The sequence below is a fragment of the Vulpes lagopus genome, chromosome 1, assembly GCF_018345385.1.
Source record: "Vulpes lagopus strain Blue_001 chromosome 1, ASM1834538v1, whole genome shotgun sequence".
Classification (NCBI taxonomy): Eukaryota; Metazoa; Chordata; class Mammalia; order Carnivora; family Canidae; genus Vulpes; species Vulpes lagopus.
This window is the reverse complement of record NC_054824.1, coordinates 38,283,998-38,300,858: the sequence shown is the minus strand read 5'-3', so window position 1 is coordinate 38,300,858 and position 16,861 is coordinate 38,283,998. Positions and strand designations below refer to the sequence as shown.

Genomic DNA, 16,861 nt, shown 5'->3' with positions numbered 1-16,861 from the left:
AAAATGATTTAAATAATCAATGGGGAACTTTTCAATAAACATCTCTAATTCTCTAATAAAGCATTCTCCAAATCAATTTCACTGAAGGATTAACTTCTTATATGTTAAATATTACTTTGTTCAGCTCCATACGTCAAAGTATATCTTTTGGAAAACGGGGCCTGTATAGCCAAAAAGAAGACAAGAATTGCACGAAAAACCCTTGATCCTTTATATCAACAGTCCCTGGTTTTTGATGAAAGTCCACAGGGTAAAGTTCTTCAGGTTAGTAAAAGTTTGAGTTTTTACATTATAATGTCCAAATTATTCATATAAACACTGAAGAGGTGGTCAAACATGAAAAGAATAAATTTCAGTAAGGAGAAATGTGTAACATCTTTGAGTAGAAAAAGACAAATTGTTAAATTACAATATAAACAATATGTAGTATTAAAAATATCTGATGAATCTAATGGAAAACATAATTTTTATTTTATCTCCCTTGTTTTTTTCCTTCTCCCCATCCTCTCCTTCCGTTTTTGTCCTGCTCTCACACCCCCTCTTCTCAATAGATAGCTGGCTAGGTAGGTAGGTAGATAGATAGAAGGCAAATGATGCAATGATTTATTGAGCATTGCTATGTGCCAGACATGGGATACAAAAAGGAAGAAAGGAAAGAAAAAGAGAATATTCAGGACTGGTGAATATCAGACATATTAAGTAATTCTATTACATGACTTCTTTTTTTAAGATTTATTTATTTTAGAGAGAGCAGGGGGGATGTGCAGAGGAAGAGAGAATCCCAAGCAGACTCCATGCTGAGCACAGAGCCCGATGCAGGGCTCCATTTCACAACCCCAAGACCCTGACTTGAGCCAAAACCAAGAATCCCACGGTCAACTGACTGCACCACCCAGACACCCCCCATACATTCTTTTAAACATACACTTCTTTTAAACATTTTAACTATTGTGTGCATAAAATATCATAATCCCCATTATACAGATTATGTATGAGGATCACAGAGATTAAATAATTTGGCAAAATTACTCAGTAAATTGAAAAGGCAAGTTTAAGCAGTCTTGTAAGCCGGTGAATGATTTCAGTTGAGAACCTTTACAGATGACCAAAGGATTGAAAAACAGAACCTAGTAGGAGTAAGTGTAATGGAATGCTTATCTAATGCCAGTAGGAGTTGACCCAGATTGTACTAACTGCCTATAAGCAATAGGACTTATTAATCATCTGATCAAATCAGAATTGTCAGGCAGATGCTCAGAAGGCACTGGCTTACAATTATTTTTCAACCTGTCACATCACTAACAAGTACATAATGTAAAAGAAATGTAATGAATGTTCTCATTCTTTGTACATAATCCGTGATCATATACATACATACACATACTCCATCATCATCCATATACACACTCGTCTGTACACTGAATTATGTTGTTTTGCTCTGCTAACTTATACATATGTATAAAATATACATATTTTAATTTATACATATGTATAAAATATACATATTTTAATTTTTATTTATCTGGCCCTGTACATGACTTATTAGATAAGATAGATAAATAAACTTATATATTTACTTCTTTAACATGGTTTATGTAGATAATACCCCTCATTGATAGGGAAACATTATCAAATCTAAAAATTATCATATAAAAAAAAAAATTTTAAAAAAAATAAATAAATAAATAAAAAATAAAAATTATCATATAGTGTCCCTTTGAGCACTTTAATGTTAGTATCTTTCTCTGTTCTCCCTCTTTGGTGTCAGTTATATTCATTTCCTCTGCTTCACTGATTGGCCCACTTTTACAGAATAGTTGTTTTTAGCCTTCAAATATGAAAAAAAAGAGCCTTCAAGTTGTATGGCATTTCTCTGTCTCTGCAGGTGATCGTCTGGGGGGACTATGGCAGAATGGACCATAAATGCTTTATGGGTGTGGCACAGATCTTGCTGGAAGAACTTGATCTCTCCAGTATGGTAATTGGATGGTACAAGTTGTTCCCACCATCATCCCTGGTGGATCCCACACTCACTCCCTTGACCCGCCGGGCTTCCCAGTCATCTCTGGAAAGTTCAACTGGGCCTCCCTGCATCCGCTCATAGTGAACTCATACAAGAGTCATTCCAGTGAAACTCTACCTTTCAGGATAATAATCTGAACCAGATATTTCATGATCAAAAGCATTGTTGGAGACAGACAATCAACTTGTGTTTTGCCTGTAGTAGTTTTCAATCATATGTCCCACTTGTTGTTTAGAACCTGGCTTCATATGACAGAACAAGACAGTCTATCAAATTACAGTAAGAGTCAACATGCTAGTGAGAGTCACTGATGCTTCGAACAAACAGAAAAAGAGGAAACTTCAAATACACACACACAAACACACACACACATACACACGCGTGCGCACCCCAAATTGAACAAACTGGAAACTCTCACTCTGAAAAGTTATATTTTACACGTTTCTGCACAGACCACAAGCAGTGTTATTTCCTTGGTGTTTGAGAAATTTTGTTCTCTGTGTGTTTTATTTGTGTATTATTTGTTGGGTTTTGGTTTCTTGATCTGTTTTATTTTTCACTGTATTTGTTATTTCCACTAGTTTTTGGATATGTCATGACAGGCCTCATGATGCTTACAAAGACCTTTCCTTTCTTTTCTCAAAAGCACCAAAAAAGGGCTGAAGCAGTCTCTGTGGCATCTCCCCAAAGTGTTCAACAACTAGGCAAGATGAGGCCAATGAAGGGTTTCACTGGCTTTCATTTTATGATACTTCAGTCTTATGTGTGGAAACCCAGAAAACAAAAAGTTATCTTCTAAAACAAATAATCATAGAATCACTTTTTTTTAATGAAGAATAATCTGTTTGCATTCTAAAAAATTAATTTATGTTTTCCATTGTTCTCCATGGAAGATTTTTAAAGAAGTCAACCTGCAACAAATGCTGGGAATTAAAACTAACCACATAACTGTACTTTGGAAACTCTCCTCATAATAACTTCTTCTTTCTGATATCCCCCCAAAAAAGTATATGCTCATGTGTATAAACCATACTTTTGACTCCCCAAAATGGTGACTAAAAACTAGAAACAGATTTGAGCTGAAAACACTTACAGTTATGCCCAGGCCTCTCGGCCATGTCTCCACGTAGACACACCCATCTGCCCCAGGAAGACCATGGTATGAGCTGTCCAGTATTCCACTGGAAATTCCAGTTGAAATATTCTGCACTAAAGTGATGTTTTTATCAAATTTTAGTTTACATTTCTTTGAGATCGATGCAAGCACAAAGCTTGATTTTTTAATGCAAAGTATCTTACTTCTGGGGTGGGGGGAATAAAACAGTCAAATTTTCAACTTGCATTTTCTTCATTTGAGTTTTTCTTGGCCTTGAATTTCCCTTGTGACATTCTGTATAAGTGCTACAAACTGCAGACTCTGCAGATGCATTGATATGTTCTCCCTCCTTTTATGAGTCATTCAATTTTTGTGATCACACAAATAGAGCAGCATGACTTGGAACTGTTCAAAGCTGCATGCACGTTTTGTAAAAAAAAAAAAAAACAAAAACAAAAAAACAAACGAAGAAAAAGAAAGGAAAAGAAAGAAAAAGAATAAAGAAAAGAAAAAAATGAAAAAAAAGGTTATTTAATAATGTATGTTAGTTCCACCTTAGGCCAGCTTGTATGTTGCATGTACTTGTACAGTTTGCTCGTTAATTACTCTACTGAAATAACCAAGAAATCTAAGCCATCCATTTTTGTTATAGACATTTTGCAGGTTTTAGCCATACTCCATCTGTGAGTTTGGGGTGAAATGTCTATAGATGGACTTTATTTTTTACCCTCTGGAAAACGTGATGTAGTATGGACCAAATTCCTTCTAATTAATATTTTGGTGTAGATTCCTACCGTGGGGCTGTACCACATGTAGACACTGTGTTACACACTAGGTTTTAATCCATAGACATACTGCCTGCACCAAGTGAATTATTTATTATTATTTACACATACCAGAATTATCTGCCCATCATTCCACAGGGCACAGATTGACCACTATACTCACCATGCTGAGCAGGAAGAACTGAAGCATTGGTGCACTTCTACTAGATTCCGTTCTGTCTTAGTGGCCAACAATCAACTAATTATAATTGGGTAGTATCTTTCTATTTTGACCACTTGTCTTAACACTCCCCTGTGCTTTTAAAATGAACAACTCATGTATGTAAACATGTTTAATAAAATTTACTTTTCATGTCAGTTGGTAGCCATCTGTGTTCTATGTTTTGCCAGATTTCCATTGTGGGTTCTATGGTGCAAAATGGGAGCCAGATCATGGGAAAGGGAGGCTGAGATTTGTTGTCTGCTGTGGGCATTTGACTTGACTTGTCACTGCACTATATCTGTCTTAATCTACGCCCAAAGGGTACTTTGCATCACATACAAGTTTTCACTTTGTTAGCCTGTCTAAGTGAACACATGACTATACTTCTGAAAAGTGGCATTATTAAAAACAATAAATCTCGGTAAGAATCAAATGGAAGGTTGTTTTTCTGCTGCTGTTTGAGTGTGCTAATAAAAGAGACAACTCTCTTGTCCAATTGCCAAATCATTTCCAGTTATGTCACATATCAGAATATTAACTCCCGCGTCTCTCATCAAAGCAACCTGTCTCCTCATTCCATCTTTTCTTGAACTCCTGACTGATTTATAAATCTTTGCCTTAGATGAGGCCAACTTAACAAACCAAGCAATCCATTAAATTATCTTTAGTAGGTTCTTAGGGAATAAATATGTATTCACATATAGTAGATGAATCTTCATAAATAATATGTTAAAAGAGAAATTATTAGCTGTCTTAATTTAATTTTAAGACTCTTTGCTTCTCCAGAAGTGTGTTCATGTATTTCATAATTATCCTCACAAAATACTTGGTAAGCAATAATTTCATATTGCAGTTTATTTGTAGTAAATCACTGTTAGGATCCAGTCTCTACTTTTTTAAAAACCTTAATATTTTTATAGACCACACTGGCTTTAACATAAAGCAAAATAAACACAACTAAATCAGTATCAAATTTGAGACAATAAAGCAATGTGAGACATGTCACTATATCAGTTGTTTAAAGTTTTTTAAACAGTTGACTGAATTTTACCCTATTGAGTCAACCAGTTGTTTGGTCTACAAGACATGAAATTATCTGTTAGATTGGGTCAAGAAGACAAAAACAACAGATTAGTTCAGTTTACATCAAGCTGTCAAAGCAGAGCTGTTTAACACATAACCAGGGGAGAGCAAGGGCAAGTCTGACATTAAAACAGGAGGCAACTAAATACAGCCTTAAAATTCTTTGTCTAGACAGAGAAAAGCAGAAATCTCTCTTCAAATCAGGTAAGTCTGCCTGGCATGATGACTTCAGGGCCTACAGTGGTGGAGAGTTAGTAACCATGAGAAAGGCAATTTTGCTGTCTTCATGGGTTTTTTGCTGACTTTGACAACTTAATATCTAGAAATCCCAGCCGGAGATATATGTTCTGATTATACTTAACTAACATTATTAAGGGCTTTGTTGAGTACTAGATGTCATGTATATTTACTTGGGATGTAAAAATGAAAAACAAAAGAAAAACAAACAAACAAAAAAACCCTGACCATCTTAAAGGAGCTCTTTATCTACTAAGAGAGATCATGACATAAATAATTACAGTAATGTATTTTCATTTGTATGCAAAGGGCTATTGGATTGCCTTTAATTCTCACAATAGCCCTAAGAGTTAAGAACTCTTATAACTCTATTTCGAGTGTAGGATCTGCGGCTTGGAGAAGATGAATAACAGGCCAAAGGTCACAGCACTGGTTAGTGATGGAACTGGGATATGAACCAAAGTCTGACTCCAGAACCTGCCCTGCTAAACACTGCATCCTCCATTATGCCCTGACAGTTGAGCTAGATCAACTTTATTTAAGAATGAAGAGTCCATCAGATGGGAAAGAAAGGAAAGAATTCTAACCCAAACCACTCTGCCTTAACGCAACTTCCAGCCAATTCTAAGTACTTTTGCCATAAGCATCTTGACCATAGACCTCTTGTCCACAAGTATTTTTGCCGCAAACCTTTTCACCATATAACTAAAACTGGCTATCAGGCAATTTCACTCTATAACATAAAAACAACAACAAAACTGGTTGATGGTTTGATCTGACATTGTTGGTTTCATCAACTGGTTGATAGTTTCTCCATTGACATAGTATTTTCATTTTTATACTATGTAAATCTTAGCTCTCATAACAGTCTATTACAATGGTATGGAATTTTGAACCCATAGAACTTTAGGACATCTATCAATGACAATATGTCAAGAACAATATGCCTGGGATCCCTGGGTGGCGCAGTGGTTTGGCGCCTGCCTTTGGCCTAGGGCGCGATCCTGGAGACCCGGGATCGAATCCCACGTCGGGCTCCCAGTGCATGGAGCCTGCTTTTCTCTCTGCCTGTGTCTCTGCCTCTCTCTCTCTCTCTCTCTCTGTGACTATCATAAATAAATAATAATTAAAAAAAAAAAAACATTATGCCCAAAACAACAGTGTAGAAGGCTTTCATTAAGCAATACAAAACTCAGTTACAAATATACATCCTAGTATTTGGAAACTGATACCTTGCTTAATGAAGGAAGATTTATTTTAAAAAGTATATGCTGAACAAAGAGACAAATCAACAAGCAAAAAAAATGTGTGTAATACAAAGAATGAAAAATTTCAAAGATAGGTACAAACCACAAAATCTTTTTGCACAGCATTGCCATGAATCTACATACATTTTAAATGTATTCAAATATATTTTTTTTAAGATTTTTATTTCTTCATTCAGAGAGAGAGAGAGAGGCAGGCTCCATGCAGGGAGCCTGATGTGGGACTCAATCCCGGACTCCAGGATCAGGCCCTGGGCTGAAGGCGTCACTAAACCACTGAGCCACCCGGGCTGCCCCGTATTCAAATATTTTATATTTCACAATAAAGGCTTTTTAATTTTGTTATTCATTTTCCATGTTTCATTATGTCCTTTTTAATGAATTTTTATTTATTAAAATTTTATTCATTTTTATATTTTTTGTGATTTTACCTTTTATAGCAAAATTGCCTTACAGTTAGCTGTGTGGTAAAAATGCTTGAGGCAAAGATGTCTACAGCCAAGATACTTACATGGAAAAGACCCAACACATTCCCAGCCAGTAAGGTCTCCTGTTGTACATCCCAAGCACTTGGCCTACAGGAGGTGAGGAAATAGGGAAAGGAGGCAAGTGAACTCTTCTGTATCTGCTGAGCCCTCTTTCCAAAACTTTTGTCCTATAATTCTCTCCTCTGCATCCTCCTCTGACTGTACTCACCATTTGCATTATCAAACTTCTTGAATATAACATACCAGCTCTCAAGCAGAGTATTAATAAAGAAGATAGAACAAAATTGTCCTTAGCTGAGCCCCCGACTTATCCTTTGGTTCCAAGGTAAAATTGTCTTTTGAGTACCTCTCTCTGACTCCTTGTCCCTAGTCCCAGTGCACAGTACCCTCAATTCTGCATCAGTCACAAAAATTCACACCTTAAGGTTGAACTGATCAGCACTGAATCCCAGCCCCATGGAGCATTTAAGTCCACCCAGAGTCAGTCCATAGGCTAAGTTATTTGCTCCCAAAAATAGTTTCCAGGACTCCTCATCTATACATAGAGTCCCTTCTTAGAGGGAGCTCAGAAGTCATCAGGCCTTATACAACTCCCACATCCTACCTTCCATCCTGGTCCCTCAGGTACCTCTCAAGAAGACAACATATGCAAGTATTCACAATTCCTAGGTGTAAACTAAATGTGGTCAGTATCATGGCCAATCACATAATGACACTTTCATTGGTTAGTCTCACACAGGTTACTCTAATCTCATAGCTTGAGACTGAGTCATTCACTTTTGGGATTTTCCTTTCCTTTTTTTTTTTTTCTTTTTCAAATTGCCATATAGAGATGCTCTGGGTGGCTGCATCCAGTTCCTGCTAAAACTTTTGTCTCATTAGCTCCCCAAATGGTCAGTATTACATACCCCCCTCCACCAACATACATCCATCATGGGTATATATGTGATGATCTCTAATAATGTAGGTCAGGCCTTTACTGCTAATAGAGCTCTTCTTAATTATATAGATCTTCTAGTTTATCCCTCCTTTTGCCTTTATCACCCAACTTCCATAGTGATTTCTTCTATTTTGGCTCCAATACCTCACCTACTACTCATTCATAATCCCAACATAACCCAACATACCAAATCAAATACAGAATACTTGGTTACATTTGTATTTCATTTTTAAAATGAATAATTAAATTTAAATATGATTTTTAAATTATTTATTTTTATTAGAAATTCAAATTTAATTTGGCTTCCTATATTTTTATTTGCTTAATCTGGCAACCTTACCTCTACTGCCATATGGTTTGAGCACCCCCACCACCACTTTGCTAATATGCTCCACTAAACATGATATCTAGCCACAAATTCCAACAGTCTTATCATAGCACAGTTATTGACCCTCTCTGTAACTACTACTGAAGATTTCCTTCTTGGAAATTTTTCTCCTTCTCATGGTCCCAGTTTTCCAGCTTGAAGGCAAGATTTTGTTCCCAGTTCTTCACTCCTTCTGAAAGAATTATACATACTCAGACCCGTTGCCATGCTGCTTTGCAGTGCCTCACAACAGAAGAGGCTGAGAATTTATATACCCCTGGCCCATTGACTTTGGCCAGATGACTTATTTCTGTGTTAGTTATTTCACTAACGGGGAAAGTTAAGTGAATGTGACATAAGTAGGGGCCATTCTCTATGGGAAGAGCTTTCTGCAGGTGGACACTGCTCATTCAACCTGGTCCTTGAATAAGAGACATGTGGAACAGACCTGAACCCAACTCCCAGGCTGAAACAGAGCTGCCCCAGCTGACCTCCAGATCTGTGGATGATTAAAAAATCAAAAGGTTAATTAGGTTAATTAAAAGTTAGATATTTAATTGTTATACTAAGAGTTCAATTAATGAAACCATACTTTAGAACATATCTGTTGAATCTAATAATAATACTACCCTCTTCATAGCATTAGTTTGAAGATTAAGGTAGGTAGTAAATATGTGAATTCTTATGATAAAATCTGAATTCATAGTAAATACCTAATAAATGTTAGTTGTTATAACTGCTATACATCAAATACTAATATTCATCAAAGTTAAATGTGTGAAAACTGCATATGAATCTAGAACTCTTAGGCAAATCTAGGCTTTAGTGCCTGCTCTATTCCACCCAACAATGCTGCTGCAATGTTTCTTTCCTGTACAGTCAGGTAAGTCTAGAGAAAGGTTCTTTTTTTCCACTCAGGCCACAGAAGTACTAACCTCCACAGCCCATACCACATTTGCTTTCTTCAGTCCAATCCTGGCACCTTCAGTGGGGCTGATTACTCACTCCTTTTCTAGACCAACCTTGCATTTAGTCAGTACCACCTCCTGGAAAGCAAACAGAGAACTCCATCTGACCTAGCCCAGCAAAACTACTCTCACCAGCATTTTTAGTACCATTTCCTAGATAATTTAGTTAACAATTCCTGCAATGTTTCTATCCCAGGAATTCTCAACCTTTTAATGTTCTCTGACTGCCTTCTGCTATGTGAGGTTACCAGCCTATACTGTACCCACAAGTCTGCTCCCACATCTCTGAACGCCCACCCATTTTTCCGGGTGGAGAGGAACTTACTTTTCACTGAAATCATCTTTTTCTTTTTCTCATGTGTATGCCCTGTCTAGCCTTCTTTTAGATGCTAGAATCTCTCTTTCATCTTCCTCCATAGGCACTTCATTCTAGTACTCCTTTCCTTGTTGTACAATCCACAAGATATGACCATGGCTTTTCTGATTAGTATGTATTTTGTTATCTCTTCATTCTTCTAGATTTTCCAAGTTCTATCAACACACAATGTAAAACCAAGCAGATCACACTAATTTGTTTTTATCATGATTTTCACTCCACCATAGATTTGCCAAGTTTTTCATAATGTTTTGCTTTTGATTTTTATTAAGTATAAATTAAAAATTCTTTCATTGGCTATATATTTTTACAAAACGTAACTTTCCCTTTTTCTCTGTTTTTTTTTTAAGATTTTAATTATTTATTCATGAGACACACACAAACAGAGAGAGAGAGAGAGAGAGGCAGAGGCACAGGCAGAGGGAGAAACAGGCTCCATGCAGGGAGCCTGACGTGGGACTCAATCCCGGGGCCCCAGGATCACACCCTGGGCTGAAGGCAGTGCTAAACTGCTGAGCCACCCAAGCTGCCCCCAAGTTTTTAATTCCAGTTGTTATCATATAGTGTAATATTAGTTTCAGTAGAATTTAGTGATTCATCACTTACATATAATAGTACTCATCACAAGCGCCCTCTTAATACCCATCACTCATTTAGTCCATCTCCCACTACCTCCCTCCACCAACGCTGTTTGTTCTCTATAGTTAAAAGTCTGTCTTATGGTTTGCCTCTCCCTCTCTTTTCTCCCCCTATGTTCATCTGCTTTGTTTCTTAAACTTCACATAGGAGTGAAATCATAGGGCATTTATCTTTGACTGACTTAATTCACTTAGCATAATATACTCTAGTTCCATCCATGTCCCTGCAAATTGGCAAGATTTCATTCTTTTATTATGGCTGAGTATATATATATATATATATATATATATATATATATATATATATATTCATTCATTAGTCAATGGACACTTGCTTGGGCCCTTTCCATAATTTGGTTATTGTTGATAATGCTGCTATAACCATTAAGGTGCCAATGCCCCTTTGAATCAATATTTTTGTATACTTTGAGTAAATATCTAGTAATGCAATTGCTGTATCATAGGGTAGTTCTATTTTTGACTTTTTGAGGGTCCTCCATACTGTTTACCAGAGCGGCTGCACCAGTTTTTATTCCCACCAACAGTGTAAAAGGGTTTCCCTTTCTCTGCATCTTTGCCAACATCCACCATTTCCCATGTTCATTTAGCTATATTGACAGGTGTGAGCTGGTATCTCATCATGGTTTTGATTTGTATTTCCCTGTTGATGAGTAATGTTGAACATCTTTTCATGTATTTGTTAGCCATTTGTATGTCTTCTTTAGGAAAACATCTATTCATGTCTTCTGCCCATTTCTTAACTGGATTTTTTGTTTTTGGGGTGTTGAGTTTGATAAGTTCTCTATATATTTTGGATAGTAATCCCTTATCACATATGTCATTTGCAAATATCTTCTCCCATTCCATAGGCTGCTTTTTAGGTTTGTTGACTGTTTCCTTCTCTGTGCAGAAGATTTATCTTGATGAAGCCCCAATAGTTCATTTTTGCTTTTGTTTCCTTTGCCTGCAGTGATGTATCTAGTAAGAAGTTGCTATGCCTGAGGTCAAAGAGGTTGCTGCCTGTGTTCTCCTCTAGGATTTTGATGGTTTCCTGTCTCACATATAGCTCTTTAATCCACTTTGAATTTATTTTCCAATATATCACTCAATATCTTTTTGTTGGCAAACAGACGCACATGATGCTGTTTGTGTGTTTTATACTTTATTTAGTGTCTGGGAAAATAATTTTCTTCTATGGACTTGTGTTTTCTTCTACCACAGTGTTTAGAATGCTTCGGATCCCTGTGCGGCCTGGCAAAGCCTATGTGCTCCTCCTTAGAATAATATTAGACTTATTTAAAAATTACATAAGATACAAAAGAAATTAATTATATTAGAAAAATTAAAAATAAAAAAATTAAATTATATTATATTAAAAAAACAATTTGTAATGTAATAATATATGTGACTTCTTTACTGATGTACTAAATAAAGTGACAAATCCAATGACCATTATATTTTTGAAGTGATGATAAGCATACATTATAGTTCAAAATATCTGTAACAATTGTAACATGATATAAAAATATCTGTGATTTTATTGACAACAAGGTCATAAGTACTGCTATGCTGTGGCTATGGCTTGTTGCCTACAGTAACAATTGAAAGAAATGCTCAATTTCATTTAGAGGCAAGAAAAACAAAGAAAAAGAAAGGTATAGTTTTGTTGTTGTTGTTTTCATCCAAGTACATAGACCTTGGACCACTGTAGGAATTGCTTCCTTGGACCACTGTAGGAATAGTATAATCCATTGTATGGTCTCAATTTCCCCTGACTACAATGACTTTACAATTTGCCCTGGCTCCATTTACCCTGCTAAACAATTACACTCTCATGTCAACTGCAGTCAAGCTCACGAATAGTGTATTTATTTTTTCTTTCTTTTATGCTTTATTCCAATATTGTTATAATTAAATGGTTTGGTGAAACTTGTAAAAGATAAAAACAATGACATAAACTAAACTTCAGTGGTTGGTACACAGAATGTGTACCAAAAACAAGACTGAAGGAATGAATGAATGGCAAGATTGAGAACTCCATTTCCTCCTAGATTATTGTTTTCAGTCTATTAAAACTCAATCTCCTTTGAATAAATACAAAAATTTCATCTCCTACACCCAACATAGCCACAGTTATAATGTTCAAGGGGTCTATTGCCCTGGCAATTGAGAAACAAAGTAAATTCCATAATCTTGTTGCCACAAGCCAAGATTTTTCTTGCATGCTATTTTCCAGCTTATATTCCAAAAACAATACTTTTTGCTTTGGTTTGGTTTTGCTTTATCTAACTGTATCATCACATAAAAGATGTTTTGATTTTGTGAAATATTCATACCAATATTGTTTTTGGAATATGAGAAAGAGAGCACACATTTCCCTGGCAAACAGAGAGATAGAGAGGAAGGGAGAGAGAGAAAGAATCTGACTTGGTGTTGAGCACAGAGCCCAGGTAGAGCTCTAGGTCTACCCCAGGATCGCAAGATCATGACGCGAGCCAAAACCAAGAGTTGGACACTTAACCTACTGAGCCACCCAGGTGCCCCACAACAGTATAATTTTAAATTAAACTCTATAAATCCACCACCACTCTTGCTAGCAGTTGACCTATTGAAGCTTCTTCTTCAAGGATTTCTTGTTTTTCTGAAAGCAACTAAAGCCTAAGGTCCAAATCTCTTCCAATCCATTCTTTTGTAAATGTGTAAATTTTCCAAAGCAAAGTGCACATGTCTAGAGAAAGGGGGTGGAAGAAGAGGAATTTTGACAGTTAAAAGAGGAAAGAGGGAGAAATTCCTAGAAACAGTGAAGAGATGAAGAGCAGCTTGACCATAATAATGGATGTGTATTCTTCGCCCATTCCACGCCACAATAGCTCAATCAGCAATACCTAATCAGACTATACCCCAAAGTCAAAAAGCAGTGGCCATTCCTTGTTCAACTTCTCCTTTGTACTCTAATGTTAGGATTGAATTTTCAAAAAATTGTGACAGGTCACTATGATTTAAAAGAAATAGGTTTGAAGATGCTATTTCCTATATAATAAAATAATTTCCCACATTCTCCTTCTCTATCCTCCAATGATCTCCCAAAGTCTGCCCCAACCATACCCCTCCAGTCTAAATGACTTTTGATTCTTCTGCTCTAAAGAGAATGCAGATTATCCCCCATGTTCTCCACCAACAACCCACTTGCTACTCATTCATCTGAGCCTTCCTATGCTATCTGGGACCTACTTCAGAGGTAGCCAAGATCAGTGCTTCTTATACTTCAGTATTGCAGCAGTTCATTCAAGATCTTGTTATAATTCAGATTCAATTTTAGAAGTTTGAGGTGGGACCTCAGATTATATGTTTCTAAAAAGGTTCCAGGAAGGATGTACTAAGTAATTTGAAAGGCTCAATAAAAAATAAAAATGCAAGAAACCCCTTTTTAAAAAAAATTATTAAGAATTTCAAGATGGTGGCAACAGAGCATTAAGCCAAGTGAGGGGTCCTTCCAAGTACAAGGTCCCAAGTGACTATACAAGTTTATGTACACCTATGAAGCCAGCCCCTGTTCTCTCAGCTGATGCAAGAGTTGGTGGATCTTACTTTGAGTAAAAAAGTGTGAGGGTCCAGGCCTAGAAAGCAAAACTTTATGGTTAGCCATCTTTTCCAGCAGCTTTTTCTCTGCTAAGAATAGTGTCTAGGTAAAACTGGTAATGATTTTTCAACCATTTAGATCTCGGATTCATTTGATTAAAATTGTTAAGTTGATACTTCTGAAGCAATGTTCTAGGATATTGGAATATTGTCTCTTGATGAAGCCTTTCCAAATGATGTTCTAGCAAACTGAGGAACAGTTTCTTGAGCTTCTGTCTAAATATTGGTAGAAAAAAAGATAGAAGTTCCCAATACCTCAGTCTTGCTCTAAAGAGAGCTCTGAGATTTAACCTGCTCGGCAATTTCACTAAAGGTTGGGGAAGGGGAATATTGGTGTCAGTCAGGAAAGTTCCACTGTTGTGAAAATTTAGATGGAGACACAGAGAAAATGATTCTTCTAATTTAATAGAAGCCACATAGTAAATATGACTCTGAGCTATGTAAATCCTATTTCCTAGAAAATTAGGCCATCAAAAACCCCAGTTGTTTAGAGTTAAATAAACAAGCAATCTAACAAAAGTTCCATCAATTTAGAGTTAGGTGGCTTCTCAGGTCCAAATTAACAGGAAGCCAAGTAAGTAGCAGACAGGGTGTTAGTCAGCCTCCTGAACTCTGACCTTCATCATCTTTCTACCTTAAATGCCTGCCTGTTAGCTATCACTACAGCATAGGGTGGGTGAGGTTTAAGAAAAGAGTTGGAAATTCAAAATGGTATATCTGCGGTATGCTTTTACCCCCAGGGAGGCTGTACAATATTTGCGAATTTCCACTGCTTTAAATTACAGGCAAACAGAAATCACATGATATGGTTCTTTTTAATATTCAGTTTCAAATCTCACCCTACCATGACAGCTGAATGCCAAAAGCTCAAAATTATAAAGGGTTTCAATCTCCAGTCCAAGGCCTCCATCTCTGCCCTCTGTTGGTGAGAACTGAAACCTTAACAAATGGGCGTGGTGGCACATCAATGCCACAAGATGGCAGTAGGGCCTCATGCAGCTTGTGGGAAGCAGCTAAAGACAGAAGGACCTTCTGAGGGGGCAGTACCACCAGGGAAGTCTTAAGTGAAGTAGATTTAGACTGTGACTGACTAAAGCTTAAGGTCTAGAAAAAATTTATGGGGAAAGAGCCTTTTTCAAGGCATAAAAACAATCTAAGAGTATAAATATTTCATGATTATAAACATATCCAAAATTTGCTTTATTTCCATCAAGAATTAGTCAAGAGGTCTTATTTTGTTGCATAAATTCAGAGTTGTGACTCCCCTCCTTTAAGAGTACAGTGAGTTCATTTCAGTGCACAAATATGTCTGTTCAGAAAATATCATTTCCATTTATCTAATAGAAAGCGGCCCAAACTCCAGGGCTAACACCACCACACTCTCCTGTAGGTGCCACAGAGATCTGCCACGCTGAGACCAGTACCTGAGACACTGGGACAGAGCATCAACAGCACTGAGAGCAGCTTGCCAAGGCAAGGCCATTTTTAACCATTGAAAGATTTGGAAGCAGTTGTTTGTTCCCTAGGGTTGCCAAAACAAATTACCACAAACTTGAAGGCTTAAGATGACAAAATGTATCTACAGTTCTGGAGGCCAGAAATCTGATATTACAGCATCAGCAGGACCAAGCTCCCTCCAAAGTCTCTAGTCTCTTCCTTACTTCTCTCAGCTTCTGGTATCTCTTGGCATTCCTTGGATGGTGGAAGCATTAGTCCGTTCTCTGCCTCCATCTTCACATGCCTTTCCTCCCTGTGTCCCCTCTATCCTCTTCTCTGAGTATTATAAGGACGGTCATCATTGGATTTAAGGTCCACCCTAAATCAGGACTGATATCATCTTGAGAGCCTTACCTTAGTTAAATCTACACTCTTCTTCCAAACAAGGTCACATTAAAGTTCCAGGTGGACTTTCACGTTGGGGAGGGAGCACACCATTCAACCCACTACAGCTTGGAGGTATTTTATTCTCTGACATCTCATTATTCCCACCAGAATTATGGAATCTCAATAAATCAGAACAGCAGCCAGTAAATATCAGGCCAAAGTAGCAAAGTTCACTTGACTGTGAATATGGGAGTTTCTGAAGAAACATCATTGCTAAAGAAACCCCCTTCCCTCAGAGATGTCTCTATGAACCTTTTTGTGATCTAGGACATAATTTCCTAGTAACTTTAGCCCACTTAGGTTTAGAGTATTTCAATATTATGTGTGTGTTTAATAATAGTCGTAATGCTTTTCTAAATCATATACGTACTATAATAACAAAACACCTTAATAATGACAAAAATATTCTATTTGGATTAGTCCTTTATGATGAGCAGACATGAAAACTTGGATCTGGAATCTCATTAGCTATGTGTCACTTAGGGGAAAAATAGGAGGGGAGGACAATAATACCTACATTGCTTGCTTAAGAGGAATATATATTAAAGTGTTTTAAAATACTGAAAGCCCTACAAGAATTAGAAGTGTATTTTTCTTTCTCTCCTACTTTCCATAGCAAGGACAGGCACACACGTCATCATGAAATACAGACATAGAGCCTGAGCTCTGGCCGCTGAAAATCTAGTCCTCTGACAAGCCACAGAATCATCACTTGGGAACTTGTCAGAATTGCAGATGCTCTGGTCCCACCTGAGACTGAATCTGTGTTTAACAAGCTCCCCAGGTGATTCACATTGATACTAGGGTTTGATAAGCCCTGTCCTAAATGTTCCCTATTTGGAAAGTTTCATATACTCAAATGGCAAGCCT

General features: G+C 36.9%; 1 protein-coding gene across 30 annotated transcripts in view; it reads left to right on the top strand.

Annotated features, from left to right (window-relative positions):
- Nucleotides 1-4,539, top strand: part of RIMS1 (regulating synaptic membrane exocytosis 1) — a 477,727-nt gene extending 473,188 nt beyond the window's left edge. For all 30 annotated transcript variants that reach the window (XM_041766486.1, XM_041766386.1, XM_041766468.1 and 27 more), the window contains 2 exons: nt 125-264; nt 1,886-4,539. In XM_041766486.1, coding sequence (XP_041622420.1) covers nt 125-264; nt 1,886-2,104 — 359 coding nt within the window. In that variant the 3' untranslated portion in view covers nt 2,105-4,539. The remainder of the gene's footprint in view (nt 1-124; nt 265-1,885) is intronic.
- Nucleotides 4,540-16,861: the final 12,322 nt, after the last annotated feature.